This window comes from Ochotona curzoniae, unplaced genomic scaffold, assembly GCF_017591425.1.
Source record: "Ochotona curzoniae isolate NIBS_2020 unplaced genomic scaffold, NIBS_Ocur_1.0 contig_2321, whole genome shotgun sequence".
NCBI lineage: Eukaryota > Metazoa > Chordata > Mammalia > Lagomorpha > Ochotonidae > Ochotona > Ochotona curzoniae.
In genome coordinates, this window is record NW_024465421.1 from 9,254,827 (window position 1) to 9,275,335 (window position 20,509).

The 20,509-nt window shown below is 56.4% G+C and overlaps 2 protein-coding genes across 2 annotated transcripts; both read left to right on the plus strand.

Moving 5' to 3' along the window:
* Positions 1-2,000: 2,000 nt before the first annotated feature.
* Positions 2,001-11,253, plus strand: LOC121151585 (nuclear factor of activated T cells 2 interacting protein). The gene is made up of 8 exons (XM_040973155.1): positions 2,001-2,417; positions 2,742-2,814; positions 5,570-5,690; positions 6,566-6,643; positions 6,747-6,933; positions 7,874-8,018; positions 8,138-8,247; positions 9,935-11,253. Exons 1-8 carry the CDS (start codon positions 2,013-2,015, stop codon positions 10,091-10,093), a joined length of 1,278 nt encoding a protein of 425 aa, XP_040829089.1. The 5' UTR covers positions 2,001-2,012; the 3' UTR covers positions 10,094-11,253.
* Positions 11,254-13,198: 1,945 nt separating this feature from the next.
* SPNS1 (sphingolipid transporter 1 (putative)) lies at positions 13,199-20,399 on the plus strand. The gene is made up of 13 exons (XM_040973156.1): positions 13,199-13,288; positions 13,555-13,858; positions 13,952-14,017; positions 15,489-15,625; positions 16,590-16,741; positions 16,845-16,911; positions 18,018-18,163; positions 18,437-18,592; positions 18,839-19,028; positions 19,124-19,189; positions 19,386-19,484; positions 19,698-19,869; positions 20,028-20,399. The coding sequence occupies exons 2-13, from the start codon at positions 13,618-13,620 to the stop codon at positions 20,120-20,122; spliced, it is 1,587 nt and encodes a 528-aa protein (XP_040829090.1). The 5' UTR covers positions 13,199-13,288; positions 13,555-13,617; the 3' UTR covers positions 20,123-20,399.
* The last annotated feature ends 110 nt before the right edge of the window (positions 20,400-20,509 follow it).

The following is a 20,509-nucleotide window of genomic DNA, read 5'->3' on the forward strand; positions in this document are numbered from 1 at the left end:
CAATTTTTTTCTTAAATATTTACTTATTTTTATTGGGAAGTCAGATATACAGAGAGGAGGAGAGACAGAGAGGAAGATCTTCTATCTGCCAACTCACTCGTTGGGTAGTCATAATGGCCAGAGCTGAGCCGATCTGAAGCCAGGAGCCAGAAGCCTCTCCCGGGTCTCCCATGCGGATGCAGGGTCCCAAGGCTTTGGGCCATCCTTGACTGCTTTTCCAGGCCACAAACAGGGAGCTGGGAAGTGGGACTGCTGGGGTTAGAACTGCGCCCATATGGGATCGTGGTGCATGCAAAGTGAGGTCTTTAGCCACTAGGCTAGCATGTCCACTAATTCCCCTGCAAATTTTTTCTTTTTAAATTGGAAAGGCAGAGAGAAGGAGATACAGAGAGAAATATCTTCTGTTTGCTGGTTCACTCCCCAAGTAGCCCTAATGGCTGAGGCTGAGCTGATCTGAAGCCAGGCGCCCGGAGCTTCTTCTGGGTCTTCCATGTGGGTGCAGGGTCCCAAGGACTTGGGCCGTCCTCTATTGCTTTCCCAGGCCACAAGCAGGGAGCTGGAAGGGAAATGGAGCAGCAGGATATGAACAGGCAACATATGGGATCCTGGAACATGCAAGGCGAGGATTTATCCACTAGATGGTCATGCTGGGCCCTCTGTTAGCTTTCTGGGCCACAAATCCAAAGCATCAGATGCAGTGTGTCACACAGAAGGCCTTTATACCAGCGAGAAACATGGACATGAAGAAGAGCCAGGAGAGAGAGACAAAGAGAGTCTGACAAACTACTTCCTGGTAGAAGACAGCCCAGGACCATTTCCACAAGTCAGGGTGACCAGGTGAGGGAAACGGTTACCCAGGGTACACAGCACTGGGCTTTTATCCATCTTAGTATAAGATGGAGGAATGTATACATTGTACAGTGTGGGGGACGGCAGAAGGCGGAAGCCCTTGTTTGTGCATCCTTGTCGTGCGCCATCATGGCGGGTGCTGATCTTCTGCGCAGACTGGGCACTTGAAACATTTCTGGATGGGAGGTTCTGCTTGACCTCCACTGAGGTTAGAGAAGCTTTCTTCTGTCGATTGGGGCCAGAGGGAGGCAGGAAAGAGAGAGAGAGCTCCGGAACTCGGTCTGTTGCTCGGTGTGCCACGGTTCTCAGGTGTTCCTGGCTTGTGAGAAGTGTCCTTGTCTTCTGATGCACTCGGCTCCTTCAGGAGTCACCTCCGCTCGGCCCTAGAAACACCAGGTACCCAGAGGGGATGTGTGTTCGTCTCAGGCCGATTCCACAGGTTTTCCTGTTTTCGTTTTAAGGTTTATTTATCTATTTCAAAGTCAGAACTACAGACAGAGAAGCAGAGACAGAGATTTCCATCTGCTGGTTCAGTCCCTAGAGGGTCACAGGAGCCAGAGCCGGCTTCTTCTGGAGTCTCCCTTAGGGATACAGGGGCCCAAGGACTTGGGTCACCTTCCTAATGCTTTCCCAGGTGCATTTACACGGAAGGAGAAAGAACAGCCAGGACTAGAACCGACACTGGGCCGGCATTTACTTGCTAGAACACACTGCCGGCCCTCTACAGTTTCTAGAGAGTTCAGCAGGCTTTCCAACTCTTAACAGAGGGACAAAGTCCTCAACCATCTTTTTGAGGACTACAATGCCCAGCATGCCTCGCTCTCCCATCAGGAAGCCAGGCCTCTTCAATGGGCGGGATCGGAAGAAGGTCTGCCAAAAAGGATGAAGCCTGGCCAATGAGTGAGCCGGGAGGACTTCCAAGCCAACACCGTTTATGCTGAAGGGATTGGAATCTTTGGCGCCTTTCTTTCGGTGGTGGATGTGTGATAGGCGGATATATGGGCCAATGAAAAACGTGCAAGGCGGGACCCAGGGTTGGTGGGCGGGGAGAAGTGTTGACGAGCAGCCTACTCATCCAATGAAGAGGGAAGTCCCCGAGGGGGCGGGACGCGGCGAGCGGAGGCGGGCGTGTGTGGCCGCAGCGGCGACTAAGCTTGAGGGCCATGGCGGAACCTGCGAGGAGACGCGGCCGGAAACCCCGAGGCAGAGGCGGAGGCGTCGGGCGAGGGGCCCGGGGGGTCCGGGGGGCCCGGGGCGGCCGAGGACGACCTCCCCGGGTCCAGCAGCCTCCAGCCCGGCACGGTCTGGACTCGGTGCTCGTGGATTTAGTCAGCGACAGCGACGAGGATGTCTTGGAGGTCTCCACGGCGTGCGATGTCGCCGACCCGGCTGAGGTCCCATCCCCGGCATCTCCCGTGCCGGCCAAGCCCCGGGTCGACAGCGACAGTGACAGTGAAGGGTCGGAGGCGAGGCCTGCGGGGGCCCCCCGGGCCGTGGTCCGGCAGCGGCGGCGGCGGCTGGTGCTGGACCCAGAGACCGCGCCGGTGGTGCCGGTGTACTCGGGCAAGGTGAGGAGGCTGCGGGCACCCAGCGGCGGCCAAGGCCAGCGGAGAGGTGTCTGGGGTTTTGGCGTGCTATGTTGGGAGTAAGGGATTCCCTCCGAGCTGTAGCCTTGGAGGCGCGGGGACTGCTGTTTGGGAGCCCGTTGCTAAGGAAGCCAGGGAGCTGGGCTTCCCACGGAGCCCAAATCCGTTAGATGTCTAGGGTACTGGGATGGCTAGGGACATAGTTAGAAAAAAAAAAAAAAAAGGAGAACTAACGGTGTGTCAGGGGAAGGAAGGGTGGTGCCCCTGGGACTCGCGCGGTGTGACCCATCTGTTTGTTATGTGCAGGTGCAAAGTAGCCTTCAACTCATCCCAGATCACTTGTCCCTCCTGAAACTGTACCCCGCGGGGGATGAAGAAGGTAAGGGGCTGGGGTACCCGGTGCTGGGCTGATTGAGGGGACGCCCTGGCGACTGCAGCTTTGAGGTCTGGGGTCTCCTGAGCTCCTGCGACCCAGCCAGCGCTGCACACCATCCCTCCAGGGCTGGGAAGTGCGGTCAGAGCGCCCCTCCTCCTGACTGAGATGGACGCCAGGAATGTAATGATGTGCAGATTTCAGGGACTCCCTCCCTTTTTGTAAAAAAAAGATTTTAAAATTTTCATTGGAAAGGCAGATTTACAGAGAGAAGGAGAGACAGAAAGATCTTTCATTTCTTTATTGGTTCACGCTTTAGATGCCTGCCGTGGCCGGAGCTGAGGTGATCCAAAACCAGGAGCTCCCTTCAGCTGTCCCATGTGGGCGCAGGGTCTCAAGGCTTTGGGCCATCCTCGACTGCTTTCCCAGGCCACAAGCAGGGAGCTGGATGGGAAGTGGAGCTGCCAGGATTAGAATCAGCGCCCATATGGGATTCTGGCGCATGCAAGGCGAAGACTTTAGCTGCTAGGCTACCACGCTGGATCCTCCTTATTTTTTCTTAAAGATTTATTTATTTGACAAGGCAGAATGACACTCTGCTGGTTTACTCTCTGATTGCCAGCAACAGCTAGGGCAGGGCCAAGCCAAAGCCAGAAACCCAGAACTTCATCTGGGACTTGGCAAGTGCAGGGGCCGAGGCGTCACTTACTGCCTCCCGGCGCCTTAATTGGAAGCCCAGAAGGAAGTAGAGGAGCAGCTGGCATTTTTGTTGGCACTCATATGAGATGTGGGCATCGCAAGGGAGGGCTTAATAGCCTGTGTCACAATGGTCACCGTCCTTTGCTCTTAGCAGGGCTGCCCGGCCTTGCCTCCCCCAGCGGCGTGATTGTTGGCGCTCTCCCAAGGACAGTGGGTAGGAATCAAGTCTAATAGGAAAGTGAAACTGGACTGGTGCAGGCCTGAGGCCAAGACATCGGCGCCCGGAAGAAGAAACACAGCGTCATGCCTGGGTTCAGTGCCAGTCCCCTCGCTCTGTGACTTGGGGACAAATTCCTTGATCTCTTCCATGCTTCATTTTCCTCATTGGGAAAATGGGAATGCCGGGGGGAGGGAACCTGTACCAAGGGCTGTAGGTGAGAATTAACCAGAATAATCTCTTGGTTATACGTGTGCTCTGGGACTCACGTGGGATGTGGCAGTGCAGCGTGAAAGACCTCTGCCTGCGTGACACTGGAGGCCCTGCAGTGCTACGTGCTCCTTGGGAACTTGTGAGGAGTGTGGACTCGCCAGCCCCCAGTGACTGTCAGATTTAGCTTGGACAGGATTTTTTTTTAAGATTTATTTATTTTTATTGCAAAGTCAGATATATAGAGAGGAGGAGAGACAGAAAGGAAGATCTTCCCCGTCCGATGATTTACTTCCCAAATGATTACAACGGCTGGTGCTGTGCCGATCCAAAGCCAGGAGCCAGGAACTTCCTCCAGGTCTCCCACACGGATGCAGGGTCCCAAGGCTCTGGACTGTCCTCCATTACTTCCCCAGGCCACAAGCAGAGAGCTAGATGGGAAGTGGAGCAGCTGGGATTAGAACCGGCACCCATATGGGATCCCAGTGCATTCAAGGCGAGGACTTTAGCTGCTAGGCCATCACGCCGGGCCCTATTTTTTGTTTTTTAACTTTGGTGTTGTTGACATGTTAGACTGGAAAATTCTTTGTGGTTTGTGGAGCTGTTAGAATTTAGCAGCATCCCGAGCTCTTGGCACTAGATGCCAGGAGCTTGTCCCCAACTCCTCCCCCGGCACACTGAGAGTCCAGGTTGGCCCTGGTCGTTGATGGATGGCCCCGGGAGGCACGGTGCCCCAGTCCAGGACCACTGGCCCAGCATTAGTGGTCACTGTTTGCTCGTTGGATTGATCTTTATGGTTTGGGTTGATCTTTCATTGGCAGCAGGCAAGTAGGAAAAACTTCTGTGTTCTGAAGTAATACCTGGTTTCTTTTTATAAGAAATGTAGGGGCTGGCGTGATGTCCGAGAGCATCAGCATCCCATATGGGGTGCCAGTTTGTGTTCTGGCTGCTCCACCTTCCATCCAGCTCCCTGCTTATGTCCCAGAAAGGCAACGGAGGATGGCCCAAAGCCTTGGGACTCTGTGCTAATGTGGGAAAGAAACTCAGAAGAGGTTTCGGATCAGCTCAGCTCCACTTGTTACAGCCATTTGGGGACTGAACCAGCAGATGGAAAATCTTTCTGTTGAAAAAAAAAGAAAACAAAAATATTGAAGTTACAGTCTCCTCACCTTTAAAAAAATAAATAAACTTAAGTTGGAATAAATGATGTTTAACAAAGGACAGTTGGGTCCCTTAAGCTCCAGTGAGTCTGTGGGTGTTTGATGGCTCTGATCTTCTCTCTCTTTCTGGCCTGATTGTTCATCTATTTATATCTACTTGAAAGAGAGACAGAGAGAGATCTTCCAGCTTCTGATTCATGCCACAAATGTCTGTAACAGCCAAGGCAGAGCCAGGAGCTAGAATCTCCATCTGGTGGGTGGCAGAGGCCCAAGCATCTAGCTGTCACTGCCTCCCGTGCAGCTTGGCAGGAAGCTGGATCGGAAGCAGAGTAGCTGGGATTTGAACCAGGCCCGTGGCTGTGGGCATCCCCCGTGGTAGCCTCACCCCCGTGCTCCCTTGTCATGTCTCCCTCCACCCGTCCCCCCAGCCTTCTCCCTGCTAACTCTCTTCTACTCTCTCCTCCCCTGTCCCCAGACACGGACATGGCTGACTCTAGCAGTTCTCAACTTGAGGATTCCCTAACCACAAGCTCTCCCTGGAAGAAGAAGCTCCGGAGTAGCGATGAGAACAAAGAGAAGGAAGAGAAGGGACTTCTGTGAGTGAGCCCAGGGCAGCTGGGCCTGCATTTAGGGAGGAGGTGGGAAGGCTCCACAGAGGCGGGCAGGACCCTGGGATGGCTGCTAACAGAGGTGGGGGAGATGGAGAGTGCTGAGATGGAAGGGTTGAGGGGGAGCTCCTGGAGGGAGAGGTGGTCCACCCCACAGGAGGGCAGCAGGCCGCCCAGGACCCTCCAGTGGGGAGGGGAGTGTGAGACGGGCGTGCAGGGGGCATTCTGTCTCCTCTGATTCTCTCCTTGTTCTGTGAGCTGGGGGTGATGGTGGGCCTGTTACAGGGATTGAGACGGTTAAGGGTTAGCACCCACGGAGCACTCGGTGTTACTAAATCTTCACCCAGGAAATTATTACTTTTTTTTTTTTTTTTTTTACGATTTATGATTTATTTATTTGAATGACAGAGTTACAGAAAGAGAGAGAGAGAGACCCTCCATCCACTGGTTCACTCCCCAGATGGGCTGGGCCAGGCCACAGCCGGGAGCTTCGTCCAGTTCTCTGACCCAAAGCCTTGGGCTGTCCTTTAGCAGGAAGCTCGTTTGGAAGTGGAGCAGCCAGGTCTCGGCACTCATATGGGATGCCGGCATTGCAGGCAGTGGCTTGACCTGCTCTGTCACCTTACCGGCCTTCCAGTGACTTACCCTGAAGTAAGGCATTTCTCTCCCTAATGTTTGGGTCACATGATGGTGGCAATACTGTAGCAGCACTTCCCTATCTGCTGCCTTCATTTTGTCTTCCAGCAAAGCGGGTGCTCCCGAAAAGTGCTCATTCACCCTCTCTTGGGTCCTGTGGTTGCTCCTGCACGCGGGGGTTGCGCTCTTGCGCTTTGCCTCGCTCTAACCTCTCTCTCTCTCTGCAGAGTAGAGAATGATTCTTTGCCTCCGTCTGCACCAAGGAGCAAAAGCAGAAAGCACAGTCGGGCGCTCAAGAAGTTAAGGTGCTAAGAGGGGAGGGAGGGAAGGGTTCTGGCTGGGGTGGGGAGAACTCCTGTCGGGTATGGGAAGGATCCCAGCTGATCCTAAGTTCTCTGTGCTCCCCAGGGAAGTGAACAAGCGCCTCCAGGACCTGCGATCCACCTTGAGTCCCAAGCAACAGCAGGAGCCCAACCCCCAGGGCCAGGACGACGAGGTGGTCCTGGTGGAGGGACCTGCATTCCCCGAGCACCACCGGCTCTTCCCACTCAAGATTCGATGCCGTGCTGACCTGGTCAGGTTGCCTGTCAGGATGGTGAGTGTCGGGGGAGGGCCCGAGCCAGGAGGCGCTGCCCTCAGAGGGGCTGAGGAGCCTGGCAGGGGTGCGCTGGCCAAGGCCTCTCTTTTGCATTGTGCCTCCCTGTCCACCTGCATTTTCAGCCCTGTGTACTCTTGAACTTGTTGTTCATGCATGCCTGTAGTTTTTTCTTCACTCTGTTTTTTGGCAAACTTCACATATTTATTTTTTAGATTTTTAAAAGTTTTTATCGGAAAGGCAGATGCATATAGAGAAGGAGATACGGAGATAAAGATTTTTCATCGGCTGATTCACTCTCCAAATGGCTGGAGCTGAGCTGATCTGAAGCCAGGATACAGTAGCTTCTTCCAGGTTTCCCAGTGTAGGTACAGGGTCCCAAGGCTTTGGGCCGTCCTCCACTGCTTTCCCAGGCCACAAGCAGGGAGCTGGATGGGAAGTGGAGCAGCCGGGACATGAACTAGAGCCCATATGGGATGTTAGCACCTAGAGGTGTGCCACCCTGCGGAATGCTTTTACAGTAGGCATTTGTCATCAACTTTTGCAATGGGTAGTCATTTGCTACAAAGGTCCAGATTTCTTAAAAATAGAAAATATGGTCACACAGGCCCATCTTCCCACTGGGTACCGGTCAGTCAAGGCTGTGCAAGAGCTGCTTGTTGAGAACATGGGGCACGTGGCTTCCAGTTTGCTGCAATTCCTACTTACTCCCTTTGTCTCCTACCCCATGAATACTTTATTTCTTTGTGGTCTCCCTCTGAACCCCTTACTGACACTGTTTTATTTTATATCTTGCCAGGCAAAATAGGGTAAATGTTACAGCAGAGTTCAGCAAATAGCTGAGGCCTGAAACTTCAGTGTGGGACGGGGGTCTTTGGGTTGAGGGTTGGGAATTCACAGGACGGGAAGGCCTCCTTTGCCCCTTGTCCTGACTCCCTAGTCGGAGCCCCTACAGAGTGTGGTGGACCACATGGCCACCCATCTTGGGGTGTCCCCAAGCAGGATCCTCTTGCTCTTTGGAGAGACGGAACTGTCCCCTACCGCCACCCCCAGGACGCTGAAGCTCGGAGTGGCCGACATCATTGGTAAGGGGAAGGCAGGGAGCTGGGGCTTGCTGGAGGGGGTGTCTGAGGGCCTAACCCAGTGGGTGGGCCCTGCCTCCAGCCCCCAGCTCAGGCCTGGCCCCCGCTCCTGTCTCCCGCAGACTGTGTGGTGCTAGCAAGTTCTTCAGAGGCCAAGGGAACGGGCCAGCAGCTTCGGGTGCGGGTGCAGGGGAAGGAGAAGCACCAGACGCTGGAGGTGTCGCTGTCTCCCGTGAGCAGGCTCTCCGTGCCCTCCCTCCCTCCTGGCCTCCCTCACCCCTCTCGCCACTCTCACTGGGTCCTACGGCTGACTCGCTGCAGATGCCACCCTCTGTGCCCTTAGCTGCCCACCCAGCCTGGAGGCCAGAAAGAGCCATGGTCACTCTCTTCCCTATGACTCCAGGGCCCTCTGCCCTAGTCCGTGTGGCCCTTCAGTCTCCTGACTTGCAGGGAAGGCCCCTTGGTCAGCAGCCAGTAAAAGCCGTCAAAGGCGCCCTGTGGAGTGCCAGTGCCCGAGCTGTGGGCAGCCAGTCGCTGCACCTTTAGGACACAGTCTCACTTCAGGACAGCCTGCAGTGAGAAGGCACTGTTGTCACCAACACTGTCTGCACAGGCAGCGTGACCTGCTGTGACAGTTGTCGGCCTTAATGAGTACTGTTCCAGCGATTCCGTCAGTCAACTGCAGGCCGAAAATAGCCAATGGAAAGGTCTAGAAACAAGCATGTAGCCAGTTTTACATTGCACTCCATTCTGGGGACATCATGAACTCTCATATGCTGCTCTGTCCCGAGATGTGACTCGGCCCGTTGTTCAGTGTATCCAGAGTGTGTGCCAACTAGGTGTGGCATCACCATGCGTGGACTCAGATAGCCTTCAGTGTGTTATTATTTTTTTTATTATTATTTAAGATTCATTTATTTTTTCATTGGAAAGGCAGGTACAGAGAGAAGGAGATACAGAGAGAAAAATCTTTTGTCTACTGTTTCACTCCCCAAGCAGCTGCAGTGGCTGGAGCTGAGCCAATTGAAGCCAGGAGCTTCTTCCAACTCCCCCATGCAGGTGCAGGGTCTCAAGGCTTTGAGCCATTCTCCACTGCTTTCCCTGGCCACAGGCAGGGAGTTGGAAGGGAAGTGGAGCAGCTGGGACGTGAATTGACACCCATATGGGATCCCGGTGGATGCAAGATGAGGATTCAGCCACTAGGCTGTCATGCTGGGCCCCTCATTTTTTCTTTTTTTTTTTTTTTAATGTTTTGTTACTACATTTGATCTTAGCCAAAAGGCCGTGAAGCGCTAAATGTTTTATTTTTAATTTTTACTGCAAAGTCAGATGTACAGAGAAGAGGAGAAACAGACAGGAAGATCCTCTGTCTGATGATTCACTCCCCAAATGGTCACAATAGCTGGAGCTGAGCCGATCCGAAGCCAGGAGCCTAGATCCTCTTCGGGTTTCCCACGTGGGTGCAGGGTCCCAAGGCTTTGGACCGTCCTCCACTGCCCTCCCAGGCTACAAGCAGGAAGCTGGATGGGAAATGGGGCTTCTGGGGTTAGAACCGGCACCCATATGGGATCCCGGTGCATGCAAGGCGAGGACTTTAGCTGCTAGGCTACCACACTGGGCCCCCTCATCATCTTAACTGTGGCTATGAGTACCACCATCATGATGATATATTGAGGTTGAAAGTAGCGTCTGATGTATGTAAGGAGGGAAACGTGGTGTGTATAACTTTCGGTACTGCCTGTAGCTCCTGTTGTCGCCCGAGCCTGAGGCACCTGCCCCCACCCTGTCCCTGAGGCATCTGTGTTCCAGAGGAAGAAAGGGGACTCCTCAGTGGGGGGCCCTGATGTCCCTGCACCCCATCCCTACGCCATCTCCCTTTGCCTCCTGTCACATTCACTCCTGTTTCCCTCTCCATCCAGGCGTCCCCTCTCAAGACCCTCATGTCCCGTTATGAGGAGGCCATGGGACTTTGCGGACACAAACTCTCCTTCTTCTTCGATGGGACAAAGCTCTCGGGCAAGGAGCTGCCAGGCGACCTGGGCATGGAGAATGGGGACCTCATTGAGGTCTGGGGCTGAAAGCCCACACCCCTCTGTCTGGTGGAGAAGGCCTGTTCCTGCTGCAACTCCCCTGTCCACTTTTTGCCCAGTAAATGCTAGCAAAAGTTTAACTTGAAGCTGCTGCAAACTCCAGGAGTGACCTTTGAGGCCTGCCGTCCACGCTTGGCGTGAAGCCTGGCTGCCCGTGTGCTGGCTGCGCTGTGCTGGCCTGGCTGCGGCAGCCTCACATGCCGGAGGACAATCTCTGACCCTTAGTGCTTCCCCTCCGCCGGCATCTTCCTCTCCTTCGTCATCGAAGCACGTGTGCACTGAGGTGGCCCTCAGGCTTGAAGGAGGAATTCCATCAGTGAGGGGAGCCTGGAGTTGAAGGGCTGGCCGTGGCCTTGTTCTCCTCCCAGAGCTAGTGGCACAGTCTGCTAGAGGCACGAGTGCTACTGTGTTGGCCCGCACCCAGTCTTCAGAGTTTATCACCTTTTTTCTTCTCCCTCCCCATCTTCATCCATTTCTCCATGTTTTGCTGATTTTTCCCAACATATCTTTGGATGTGACTGTCTCCTTGTAAGATGTTTGGAGTGCGAATTTGCTTTGACTGCACATTCTGCGCACCGAGCCATCAGTTCTGTGCTTTGTTCACGCACTGAGTGTGAAGATCCAGCCCCGTTGCTGATTTGAGACCTATGTCACCCAGCGCGCGGCACCACTGGCCACATTTCGCCAACACAGCCCAGAGTTGGTGCCCGTCGGTGCATCCCACTTCTTGTCATTGCATACCAGGCTACGACGCAAACCCATATATGTGCTTGCTGGGGAACTTCTGCAGCATGCTTACCCAGAATGCAATGACAGATCCTACAAGGCCAATTTTTCTGTGGTTTTCTAGATTTTTTTACAAAGTGGAATTGATCCTTCTCCCCAGAAAAGGTTTCCTTCTCTGTATTGTCTTCTCCAGCACTGGCTGTTGACCAGCTAACTCCTTCAGTGCTGCCAGTCTGGTGGGTGGGTGTAAATGGGCTGGCACTGTATTGAGCTTGTACTGATCCGAGAACCTTCTGTTGACTTTTTCTCACACACAGCACCCTTTCTGGCCTCTCCTCCAGTGCAGCCGCTCGTTGCCTCACTTCTTAGCCTTCGGCAGTTTATTCTCAGGATCTACTTGCATATTACTGGGCGGTTGCAAAGAACTCTGGGAACGGCACGTTGTTTGTTTGTACGTTAAGGCTCTCCCTCTGCGGACAGGCCTTCTTAACTTTATTGCAGATGAGGGAATTAGCTTATTGCAAAAGTTGGTTGCTTCTTGATGTCTTGTTTCAGAGAAGTTGAGATGTTTTCCGTTTTCCTGCTGTTAGCTCATCATACATCCCTTTCACAGCGATGCTGCTCGCCAGGGGCTGGGCCGGCTGGCGGCTCCCTGCTGGCATCCCCTGGGCTTCCATCCCTTCTACAGGATGTCTGTCCCGGGTCCCGTTAGAGGATGCTGGGCTCCGCTGGCCGCTAGATCCTGAACAGCCCTTCTGAACTACTTGAGATGCACCTTTGTCGCGGAGACCAAGTTTTGTTTCACGGCCTGGATTGAGCCAGTTTTCCTCCATACTGTCTACTACGAAAAGCCTTCGCTGTCCAATGAGAGGAGCAATAAATTCAGCCTAAATTTTGAGAATGATCCACAGTGTGCTTTTTCCTGCTACAGGTTTTTATTTATTTATTTTTTCAGCTCTTTTATGCCCGTTAATAAGTTTGACACATCACAATTATGTATTCAGTCCTGATGAAATAAACTGGAATACATTCAGCCGATGCAGGCTGTGGCATTTCTTCACGACTCCCCCACGATCCTCGTGGCAGAGGCCTTTGGGTAGCCACTTAGCTCCCTTTTTCCTCTCTCCCAGGAGGCAGGGGTGGACCTTTCTGAGCAACCCAGACACTTGGACCCAAGAGAGCAGGGTCAGGCATCTCTGTCCGCAGGCAGCCAGCGTTGAGTCCAAAATAGTCGGTGGGAAATTCGCATCTGTAATGGTTCATGCAAGCTTGTCTTATCGCCAGCCCCTGCACAGGGAGGGACAGCAGCTATTACATAGCATTCAAGTGTGTTAGATACTGCAACTCATCCAGAGATGCTGATTTGGGGGCGAGCACAGTGGTATAGCAAGCTAATCTGCCTGCTAGTGCTGGGATCCCATATGGGTACCAGTTCACGACTGAACTGCTCCTTCAGGGCAGTGGCAGCAGCCCATGAGGCTCAGGCCAGGCAAAGCAGCAAGAAGCTGGGTCAGAAATGAGGGAACCGGGATACAGACCAGGGACTATCTTGGAATGGGGGCAGGGGGTGTGGGGTAAGGAGTGGTGTCAAAAGCCCCTCAAAGTAGTTCTTAATAGTGCATCTTTGTGAGAATCCAGAATCGGTGGTCTGGCTGGAAGAGGGGCCTTCGCATACACGACCCTAATCTTCCCTACAGTGCCTGTTCCTTAGTTGAGGTTGTGGACAGTGTGTGTGTTGGAAGAACCCACTGCAAGACTTCCTCGGGCTCCAGGACTCGTAGCTTCCTTCACGAGAGCACCAGAGGGCGCAAGCACCCCAGACCCGGCGAGAGTTGGGGGGCCACCGCGGTGGGCGGCGCTTCCTTCAGCAGGTGTTCCAGGGGAACCAGGCCGGCCGGGCCGGGGCATCCGCGCTCGGCTTTCATCCGACATCTACTGAGCGTGTATGAGGCCGCGAGAGCCAGAAATGGCCCCGCGCGTTTTGGATAGTTGTCTATTCCCAAATCTTTGAGAGCCCACTCTCTCGTCTGACCCACGAGGAAGTCAGCCCAGTGGGCGCTCCCAGACATCGTAGCTGAGCTCCCCGAAGCGTGTGGCGACCCCGCCGCGGCCCAGGCCGTCCCAGGCGGGGGTGGGGAGAGAAGAGTGGCAGGTGTCGGCGGGAAGGAGCCGCCGCGTTGCCATAGCGCCCGCCCAGCCAGCTGAGGCTTCCGCGCGCGCGGAGCAGGCGACCCGGCCTGGGTTACCCTGGCAACCGGCCAGCCGTCACGTGACGCGGGAGCCTGGAAAGAAACCCCAGAGGCTTCCGTAGGCCGACAACCGGTCACGTGCGGAGGGCTTGCCGGAGACCCCGCCCCGACTCCAGCATCACATGACCGGCCCTGGGCCAACATGGCGGCAGCCGGGATGCTACGCCGGTGCTGAGCGGACCGCGAGTGTAGTGAGCTCCTGCGTGGGGTGAGGGGTGGCTCTCAAGGTGGGAGGGGAGGGTTGCGTGCATCTCGGCTCCTTCCCATCTCCCCCACCGCCATCACCACCACCTGAGTTCCACAGCCCCCTCCGCTCGATGTGTCTATGGGGTGAGGGGATGGAAGGCATGACTGGGCCCTGGTCCCTTTGCTGGCGTGCTCTGTGTTTGGGAGCAAGCAGCTACCGGGCTCTGGGCGCACCTCCCTCGGCTGGATTCCCGCCGCCCTCTTTCCTCCAGCCTCCTCCCTTCGCAGGTGGCATTGTCGGTGGCGCACCGGAGCGCGGGCGGGCACGCGCCCCCGCTCTCCGCGGGGACCATGGCCGGGTCCGACACGGCGCCCTTCCTCAGCCAGGCGGATGACCCGGACGACGGGCCTGCGTCTGGCACCCCGGGGCTGCCAGGGTCTACGGGGACGCCGAAAGCCGGGGAGCCCGAGGTCCCTGACCGGGAGGGCTTGCAGCGCATCACGGGCTTGTCCCCGGCGCGCTCGGCTCTCATCGTGGCCGTACTCTGCTACATCAACCTCCTGAACTACATGGACCGCTTCACTGTGGCCGGTAGGGGCTGCCCGCCGAGAGGACGCTAGCCTGGCGGGGCGGGAGGAAGCAGGTGGCCGGGCCCAAGCACCTCCTCCTGCTCCTTCTTCGCAGGCGTCCTCCCGGACATCGAGCAGTTCTTCGGCATTGGAGACAGTAGTTCGGGCCTCATCCAGACCGGTGAGTGTGTGTGGGGGCCCCTCCTCCTAGTCACTGCTTGCCTTCATGGAAGCTTAATGGCCAGTGCTAGGGAAGGTAATAGCCTTGCTTGTGCTAGGGGGTTGGCCTGTTCGATAGGGACACAGCGTTGTGCATTGTGTGATGATGGACAAAGCACCTGAGTTTTCTAAGCCTCAGTCCCTGTAACTTTGATGATGATCAAACTTCACACCTGCTGATGACAAAGTTGAGTTCCCAGGACTGGTGGGAGGAGTAAGTGAATCCTGCCTGTGAAGTGCCAAGTATGATATTTGGCTTGTTGTAGGCACCGCTACATAGCAGCAGGAAGAGCTTTCTGGAATGGGGGTGCGAAGGGATCTCTGTCTTTTCCCCTCTTTCTGAAACTTTTTCAAAATAAATCTTAAAACAAAACACGAAAAGCAGAACTTGGGGGCTTGTGGAAGAGACAAAGCCAAAGCCATTCCCCCACCTCCTTGTCCCTCTGTACCTCTCCTCGTCTCTAGTTCTCCTGTATGCCCAGGATTAAGTGTGGTTGGTTCTAGGTTATGGAGAAAGGAGGTGTCAGTACCTGTGACTCAGGAGGAAAGCAAGGCTTGGGGAAGAGTGACACCTTGCCCGGGGTCACACAACAAGTTGATGGATGGCCAGGTCTGGCCCTGTCTCTTACTCATTGCCAGACCAAAGAGGAACCCAGCTCTTAGTGTCTTAAATGAGAACAGTAGCCTTGGCCAAGGCTGGTAGAGACATGGAAGCAGCCCGTCTCTTGAAGGCAGTCGTGGTGGTCGGCTTTGTCATTCCTCGTATGTGCATTGAGCCATTTTTTTGTGCTGGTCTGCAGAGTGTGGGATGGTGGACACACGGTCATGGCCAGCATGGGCCAGGTTTATGACTTGGCACTGTGCACTAGCGGGCAGCTGTCCATAAAATCCTGAGGTGGCAGGCTGGCCTTGTGCAGTGCTGAGTGTTAGCAGGGAGCTCAACCATCTGAGGTAGAGAATGTCCCATTGAGGGTATAGCAGGGGCTCCACTGCCTAAGCTCGTGTTGACCCCATGTGGCTATGAGCCAGGCCATTGGGGTGAAAGAGAGGACAGGAAGGCAGTTGGCTGTGGCACTGGGGAGGTAGAGAAGGGCTGGATGGACAGAGAATTATGTGTGGGCCGTGGCACGGAGCGTGGCTGTTGCTTTTGCTTGGGGAAGGGGAGAAAGTGACTGGCCAGTTGAACCATTCCTTCCATGATGGGAGATTCAGAAACAGGTTAAAAGATGGGGCTGGATCATGCCCCTGGTGGGAAGTTCTGGTGGACCCACGGGGTTGGGATGCAGGATGGGGTAGGGTCATTGAGGGCAAGGAAGGACGGGTCTCTCTTAGGCTTGGCTCCTTCCTGCCCCCATCCCCGTGCCCAGGCTGGAGTGAGAGGTGGGGAGGAACGGGGGGCCTGGACGGGGTTGTGACTCTCGCCTTCCTCTCAGTGTTCATTTCCAGCTACATGGTGCTGGCCCCTGTGTTTGGCTACCTGGGGGACAGGTACAATCGGAAGTATCTCATGTGCGGAGGCATTGCCTTCTGGTCCCTGGTGACCCTGGGGTCATCCTTCATCCCCAGAGAGGTGAGGCCCTGAGGTGGCCGTCGCTTGTGGCCACGCCCCACGCCCTCACTTGGTCTTGGCTGCAACACCTTGGAGCTGTTGCAGCCTGGAAGCTTCTGTGGTTTTCTTGGTCCGTGCCGTCTCATGCCCTTCCTTGCCTGAGTTCATTTGCCTGCTATCCCCACTGCTGTTCTTCCGCTCCATCCCTGAGCCCCCCCCCTTGTCGGTATGCTGGTTGTTGCCCTCTCTCCCTCCTCCCTCTTGCTGGATCAGATCTGCTGGCAGGTCCCTGGAAGTCAAGTGCAGCTTGGGGGAAGCAGCAACAGCCTGGGAGGACGCTGGCATTGCTGGCACTTCCTCTTACCCGCTCACTCCTCAGGGGCCGCCGACTGACCCCTGCCCCACCACCAGACTTGCTGTTGCAGAAGACAGCGGTCACCCACTTGCTGTGTGTGGCTCCTGCTCTCTGCTTTCGTCCTTTTTAAACCTTTCCCTGCTCTGGAGCTTCTGCTGCTGCTGCCCCCTGCTCCTAGCACCTTTGTCCCTGGCAGGTGCATCTTGGTTCCTTTGAAGCCTGCTCCATCCGTTCTCTTGCCCTGGGTAATCTATGCTGGGCTGACTGTGCCCCAGCCACAGGTTCAGGTGTCTTTAGCAGCCAGTGAACACCCCATCCCGGCAGCCCTACCCTCAGCTCCTCACTCAGCACTGGGCTGTCTCGGGTGGGCACTTGGATTGGCTGGGTGGACAGCGGCGTCCTCTTATCGTGCAAGCCGGACAGTAACCCGTGAGCATGTCGCTGTCACCCTAAGGCTCAGAGACGTTGAGCCACTTTTCTCAGAGTCACAGCTAGTCAGGGACAGGGCAGGGCAAACAAAAACAAAACCAGGTGTGTCCTGCTTTGTCCCTGGAGCCGGGATGGACTCGGTGAGGTTGCTGGGGCAGCTGGACCCAGGCGGGGTGCCACCCCCCATGTCTCCTTCTCTAGCGTTTCTGGCTGCTCCTCCTGACCCGGGGTCTGGTGGGGGTCGGGGAGGCCAGTTACTCCACCATCGCCCCCACGCTCATCGCCGACCTCTTCGTGGCAGACCAGCGGAGTCGCATGCTTAGCGTATTCTACTTCGCCATTCCTGTGGGCAGGTGAGTGGGCCTGGGTGGGGAAGGAGGTGGTGGGCCTGAGCTGGCCTGGCCTGGCCTAGGGGGCATCCCTGACCATCGGGGTCCTGCTTTTCGCTCCCCGCAGTGGTCTGGGTTACATTGCTGGCTCCAAGGTGAAGGATGTGGCTGGGGACTGGCACTGGGCGCTGAGGGTGAGTCCAGTTGGCCTGGGGAAGATTAATGCTGTATTCACCATCTCCTTTGCCTTCCTTCAAACCCGACCCTCACTGTAACCATTTGTTAGTAATATTGTATTTATTTACTTGAAAGGCTGGTTCCCTGGTTCACTCCTCTCAAGTGCCCACAGCAGTTGGGGCTGGGCCAGAAGCTCCATCAGGGTCTCCCCTTTGTGGACAGCTGTGGCCCAGGTTCCCAAACCATCACCTCCTAGGTGCATTAGCAGGAAGTCGAATCAGAAGCACAGTAGCTGGGACTCTGATATGGAATATAGCGTCCACCCCAGATGCCCTCTCACCCTGCCTTGTTAGCCAGTACCCATCGTGCCTGCGTGTGTGTGTGTGTGTGGCTTGCCTGCAGGTGTCTGAAGCCCACCGTAAGACTGTAAGTCCCAGCAAGGGTGGTGTTGATTTTCCCTAGGGGAGTTGGTTTTCCTGGGAGCTGCTTCCAGGACCCCTCCATGTCTCTGGCCTCTATGTCAGCTTTGCTCTCAGCTCTGTGAGAGGCACTTGAGCATCTTGTAACCTTGAACAGCGTCCTGCTCTGCACCACCCTCATTGGCCTCAGCTGGGATCCTGTTTGATTGGCAGAACTGGGGAGAGGGGTTTCCTGGAAGGACATCCAGGCACTCTTGCCAATGAGGCAGCAAGGTCAGGCTGTTGCAGAAGGCATGTCCTGAGCACAGCAGTTGAGTGTCCACTTGAGATGTCCGCATGCCCCATGAGTGGTTCAAATCCCAGGTCTTTTGCTTCTGATCCAGCTTCCTGCACCTGCACATGCTGGCACCTCTCAGGGCCACTTACAGGGGAGGTCTGCATGATGTCCTAGCCTGGTCCAGGCACTGCCGGTTGCAGGCATTTAGGGAATGAGCCAGCAGGTGGGAAATCTTGGCCTGTCACTTGGTCTTTCAAATGAAATAAAAACAGGGTGACCCTGGTAGCAGACCCTTCCCCTGCAGTGCAGGTTCAGCTCCCTGGGCAGGCACCTGCCCGTGTGTGGGAACTCTCCCAAGGAGCTCCTGTGTGCCTGCCTTCTCCCTCTCCCAGCCCTGGACCTGAAGCCCACTCGCTCTCCCCCCCAGGTGACACCAGGCCTTGGGGTGGTGGCCGTTCTGCTGCTGTTCCTGGTGGTGCGAGAACCCCCCAGAGGTGCTGTGGAGCGCCATGTAAACTCACCGCCCCTGAACCCTACTTCATGGTGGGCGGATCTGAGAGCTCTTGCAAGAAAGTGAGTTTTTCCCAATCTGGTCCAGCATCTGAGCTCCCAGGGATGCCCTCACTGCTGGTTGGGAATTTTTAGGTGGGTGTGATCTACTAGACTCCACCCCCAGGGGTTCAGTTGCTACTGTCCCCTTGTGGTAGCTACTTGTATTGCAGGCCCAGATCCTGGTATAACCAAGGTGGAGTCTACGTCCTGACCTTACTGAATATAATCCTGGAGGGGAGAAGGGGAGGGTTCTCCCACTTTGTTCTGAGGCTAACTTCACTCCACCGTCTGCAGCCCTAGCTTCGTGCTGTCCTCTCTTGGCTTCACAGCCGTGGCCTTTGTCACGGGCTCCCTGGCCCTCTGGGCTCCAGCCTTCCTGCTACGTTCCCGGGTAGTCCTAGGAGAGACCCCACCCTGCCTTCCTGGGGATTCCTGCTCTTCTTCTGACAGGTACCTGGGGTGGGGTCAGCCCTGGGGAGGTGGGCTCCAGTCTAGGGACCCCAGGTCCCTTCCTGCCCTACCCAGTTTCTCCATTCCTAGACTTGGGGGGGACATGGGCATTGGTTGCTGTGCCTACACAAACTGGGGTTGTGAGGGCAGCTGGGCAAAAGGGGTGGGGTTGAGGAGGGGGAGGAGTCTCACGGGCCAAGGGTCCAGCCCCCCTGACCCTGTGCCTGTCCTCACCGCCACCTCCAGCCTCATCTTTGGGCTCATCACCTGCCTCACCGGGGTCCTGGGCGTGGGCCTGGGAGTGGAGATCAGCCGCCGCCTGCGCCGTTCCAACCCACGGGCCGACCCACTGGTCTGTGCCACTGGCCTCCTGGGCTCTGCGCCCTTCCTCTTCCTGTCTCTCGCTTCTGCCCGTGGGAGCATTGTGGCCACCTATGTGAGTAGCCCATGGGCCGGGGGGTGGGGAGAGGAGGAGCAGGGCACTAAGGCGAGCTCTTGTGAGCCCCTCTCCCACTCCTGTGCCCCCCCCAGATCTTCATCTTCATTGGAGAGACTCTGCTTTCCATGAACTGGGCCATTGTGGCGGATATCCTGCTGGTGAGCAGATGCCAACACGAGTGGGGGACCCAAGGGGCTCTGACCTGTAACCTTCAGAACACCACGGGGGCCTGTCCTCCCAGCCTGAGACCTTGACCCCTAATGCACCTGTCCTCTCAGCTGACCGTGACCCTCCCCTCTCCCACTAAACCCAGAGAGCCTCCTCTGAGCTCTCCCTTCCCTCTCGCCCTGTCAGTACGTGGTGATCCCCACGCGACGCTCCACTGCCGAGGCCTTCCAGATCGTGCTGTCCCACCTGCTGGGTGACGCTGGGAGCCCCTACCTCATCGGCCTGGTGAGCAGCATTGCAGGCCAGGGGTCGGGGCCCGAGGGGCAGGGGCAGGCCCACTTAAGGCCACCATGTTTTCTGTTCCAGGAGCTTGTCACCTCCCCTGGGTGGGAAGGGGTCCCTGAGGGTCCACCCCTCTCTCCCTTCCTCCCACCTTCCCCCTTCTTTCCCCGTCTGCCCTGGCCCTGCTCTCCAACAGCCTGCCCGTGCCCCTTGCAGATCTCTGACCGCCTCCGCCGGAGCTGGCCCCAGTCTTTCCTGTCCGAGTTCCGGGCCCTGCAGTTCTCGCTCATGCTCTGTGCCTTTGTCGGGGCGCTGGGCGGGGCAGCCTTCCTGGGCACCGCCATGTTCATCGAGGGTGACCGCCGGCGGGCTCAGCTGCACGTGCAGGGTCAGTGAAGGTCCCACCCTCGCTGCCCTGCTGGATCCGGGGACGGGGCTGACTTCGGGCCTGAGTCTCATTGGCCACTGCTCCTTGCCTCCCTTCTACCCCTCCGGCTCCCACCGGCCTCGGCTCTTTCAGCCCTGGTTCCTACCCCTCTGTTGCAGGTCTGCTGCCTGAGGCGAGGCCAGCGGATGACCGTATCGTGGTGCCACAGCGTGGCCGCTCCACGCGGGTTCCTGTGTCCAGCGTGCTCATCTGAGTGGCTGTCGCTCAGCTGTCTGCACATTTGCTGCCACCGCTGCTGCCAGCCCTGAACCTGGCCCACTGTGGTGATGACGAGGTGCCCATGCCGGAACCTTCGGGTCAGCCCAGCTTCCAGGAGGGACCCTGGGTCGTGTCCGGCTCCCAGACACTACATGGACAGCCCAGGGGAGGAGTTGGGGGTCTCAGGTGGGGGAGTGGGGGTCCCCTCCACTGAAACAGCCCCAGGGGTTTGGTGCTATTTGTAACAAAATAAACTTTGTAGCCAGACCCCATGTGCTTGCCTGAGTCTTTGTTTGGGTGCTGGTGACCTCTGACCTTTGAGCCACCCCAGGGATGCCCCGGCTCAGTTCCACCTCCCCACCCACCCTCACCCCGGATCCTG

Excerpts from the sequence above, each read along its gene's own strand:
- LOC121151585 (XM_040973155.1), top strand. The coding sequence starts at position 2,013 with ATGGCGGAACCTGCGAGGAGACGCGGCCGGAAACCCCGAGGCAGAGGC. Across the intron at positions 2,815-5,569 it reads CCCCGCGGGGGATGAAGAAG|ACACGGACATGGCTGACTCT; the intron begins GTAAGGGGCTGG and ends CCCTGTCCCCAG. Across the intron at positions 8,019-8,137 it reads CGGAGTGGCCGACATCATTG|ACTGTGTGGTGCTAGCAAGT; the intron begins GTAAGGGGAAGG and ends TGTCTCCCGCAG.
- SPNS1 (XM_040973156.1), top strand. The coding sequence starts at position 13,618 with ATGGCCGGGTCCGACACGGCGCCCTTCCTCAGCCAGGCGGATGACCCG. Across the intron at positions 18,593-18,838 it reads TCCTGCTCTTCTTCTGACAG|CCTCATCTTTGGGCTCATCA; the intron begins GTACCTGGGGTG and ends CGCCACCTCCAG. Across the intron at positions 19,029-19,123 it reads GGAGCATTGTGGCCACCTAT|ATCTTCATCTTCATTGGAGA; the intron begins GTGAGTAGCCCA and ends TGCCCCCCCCAG.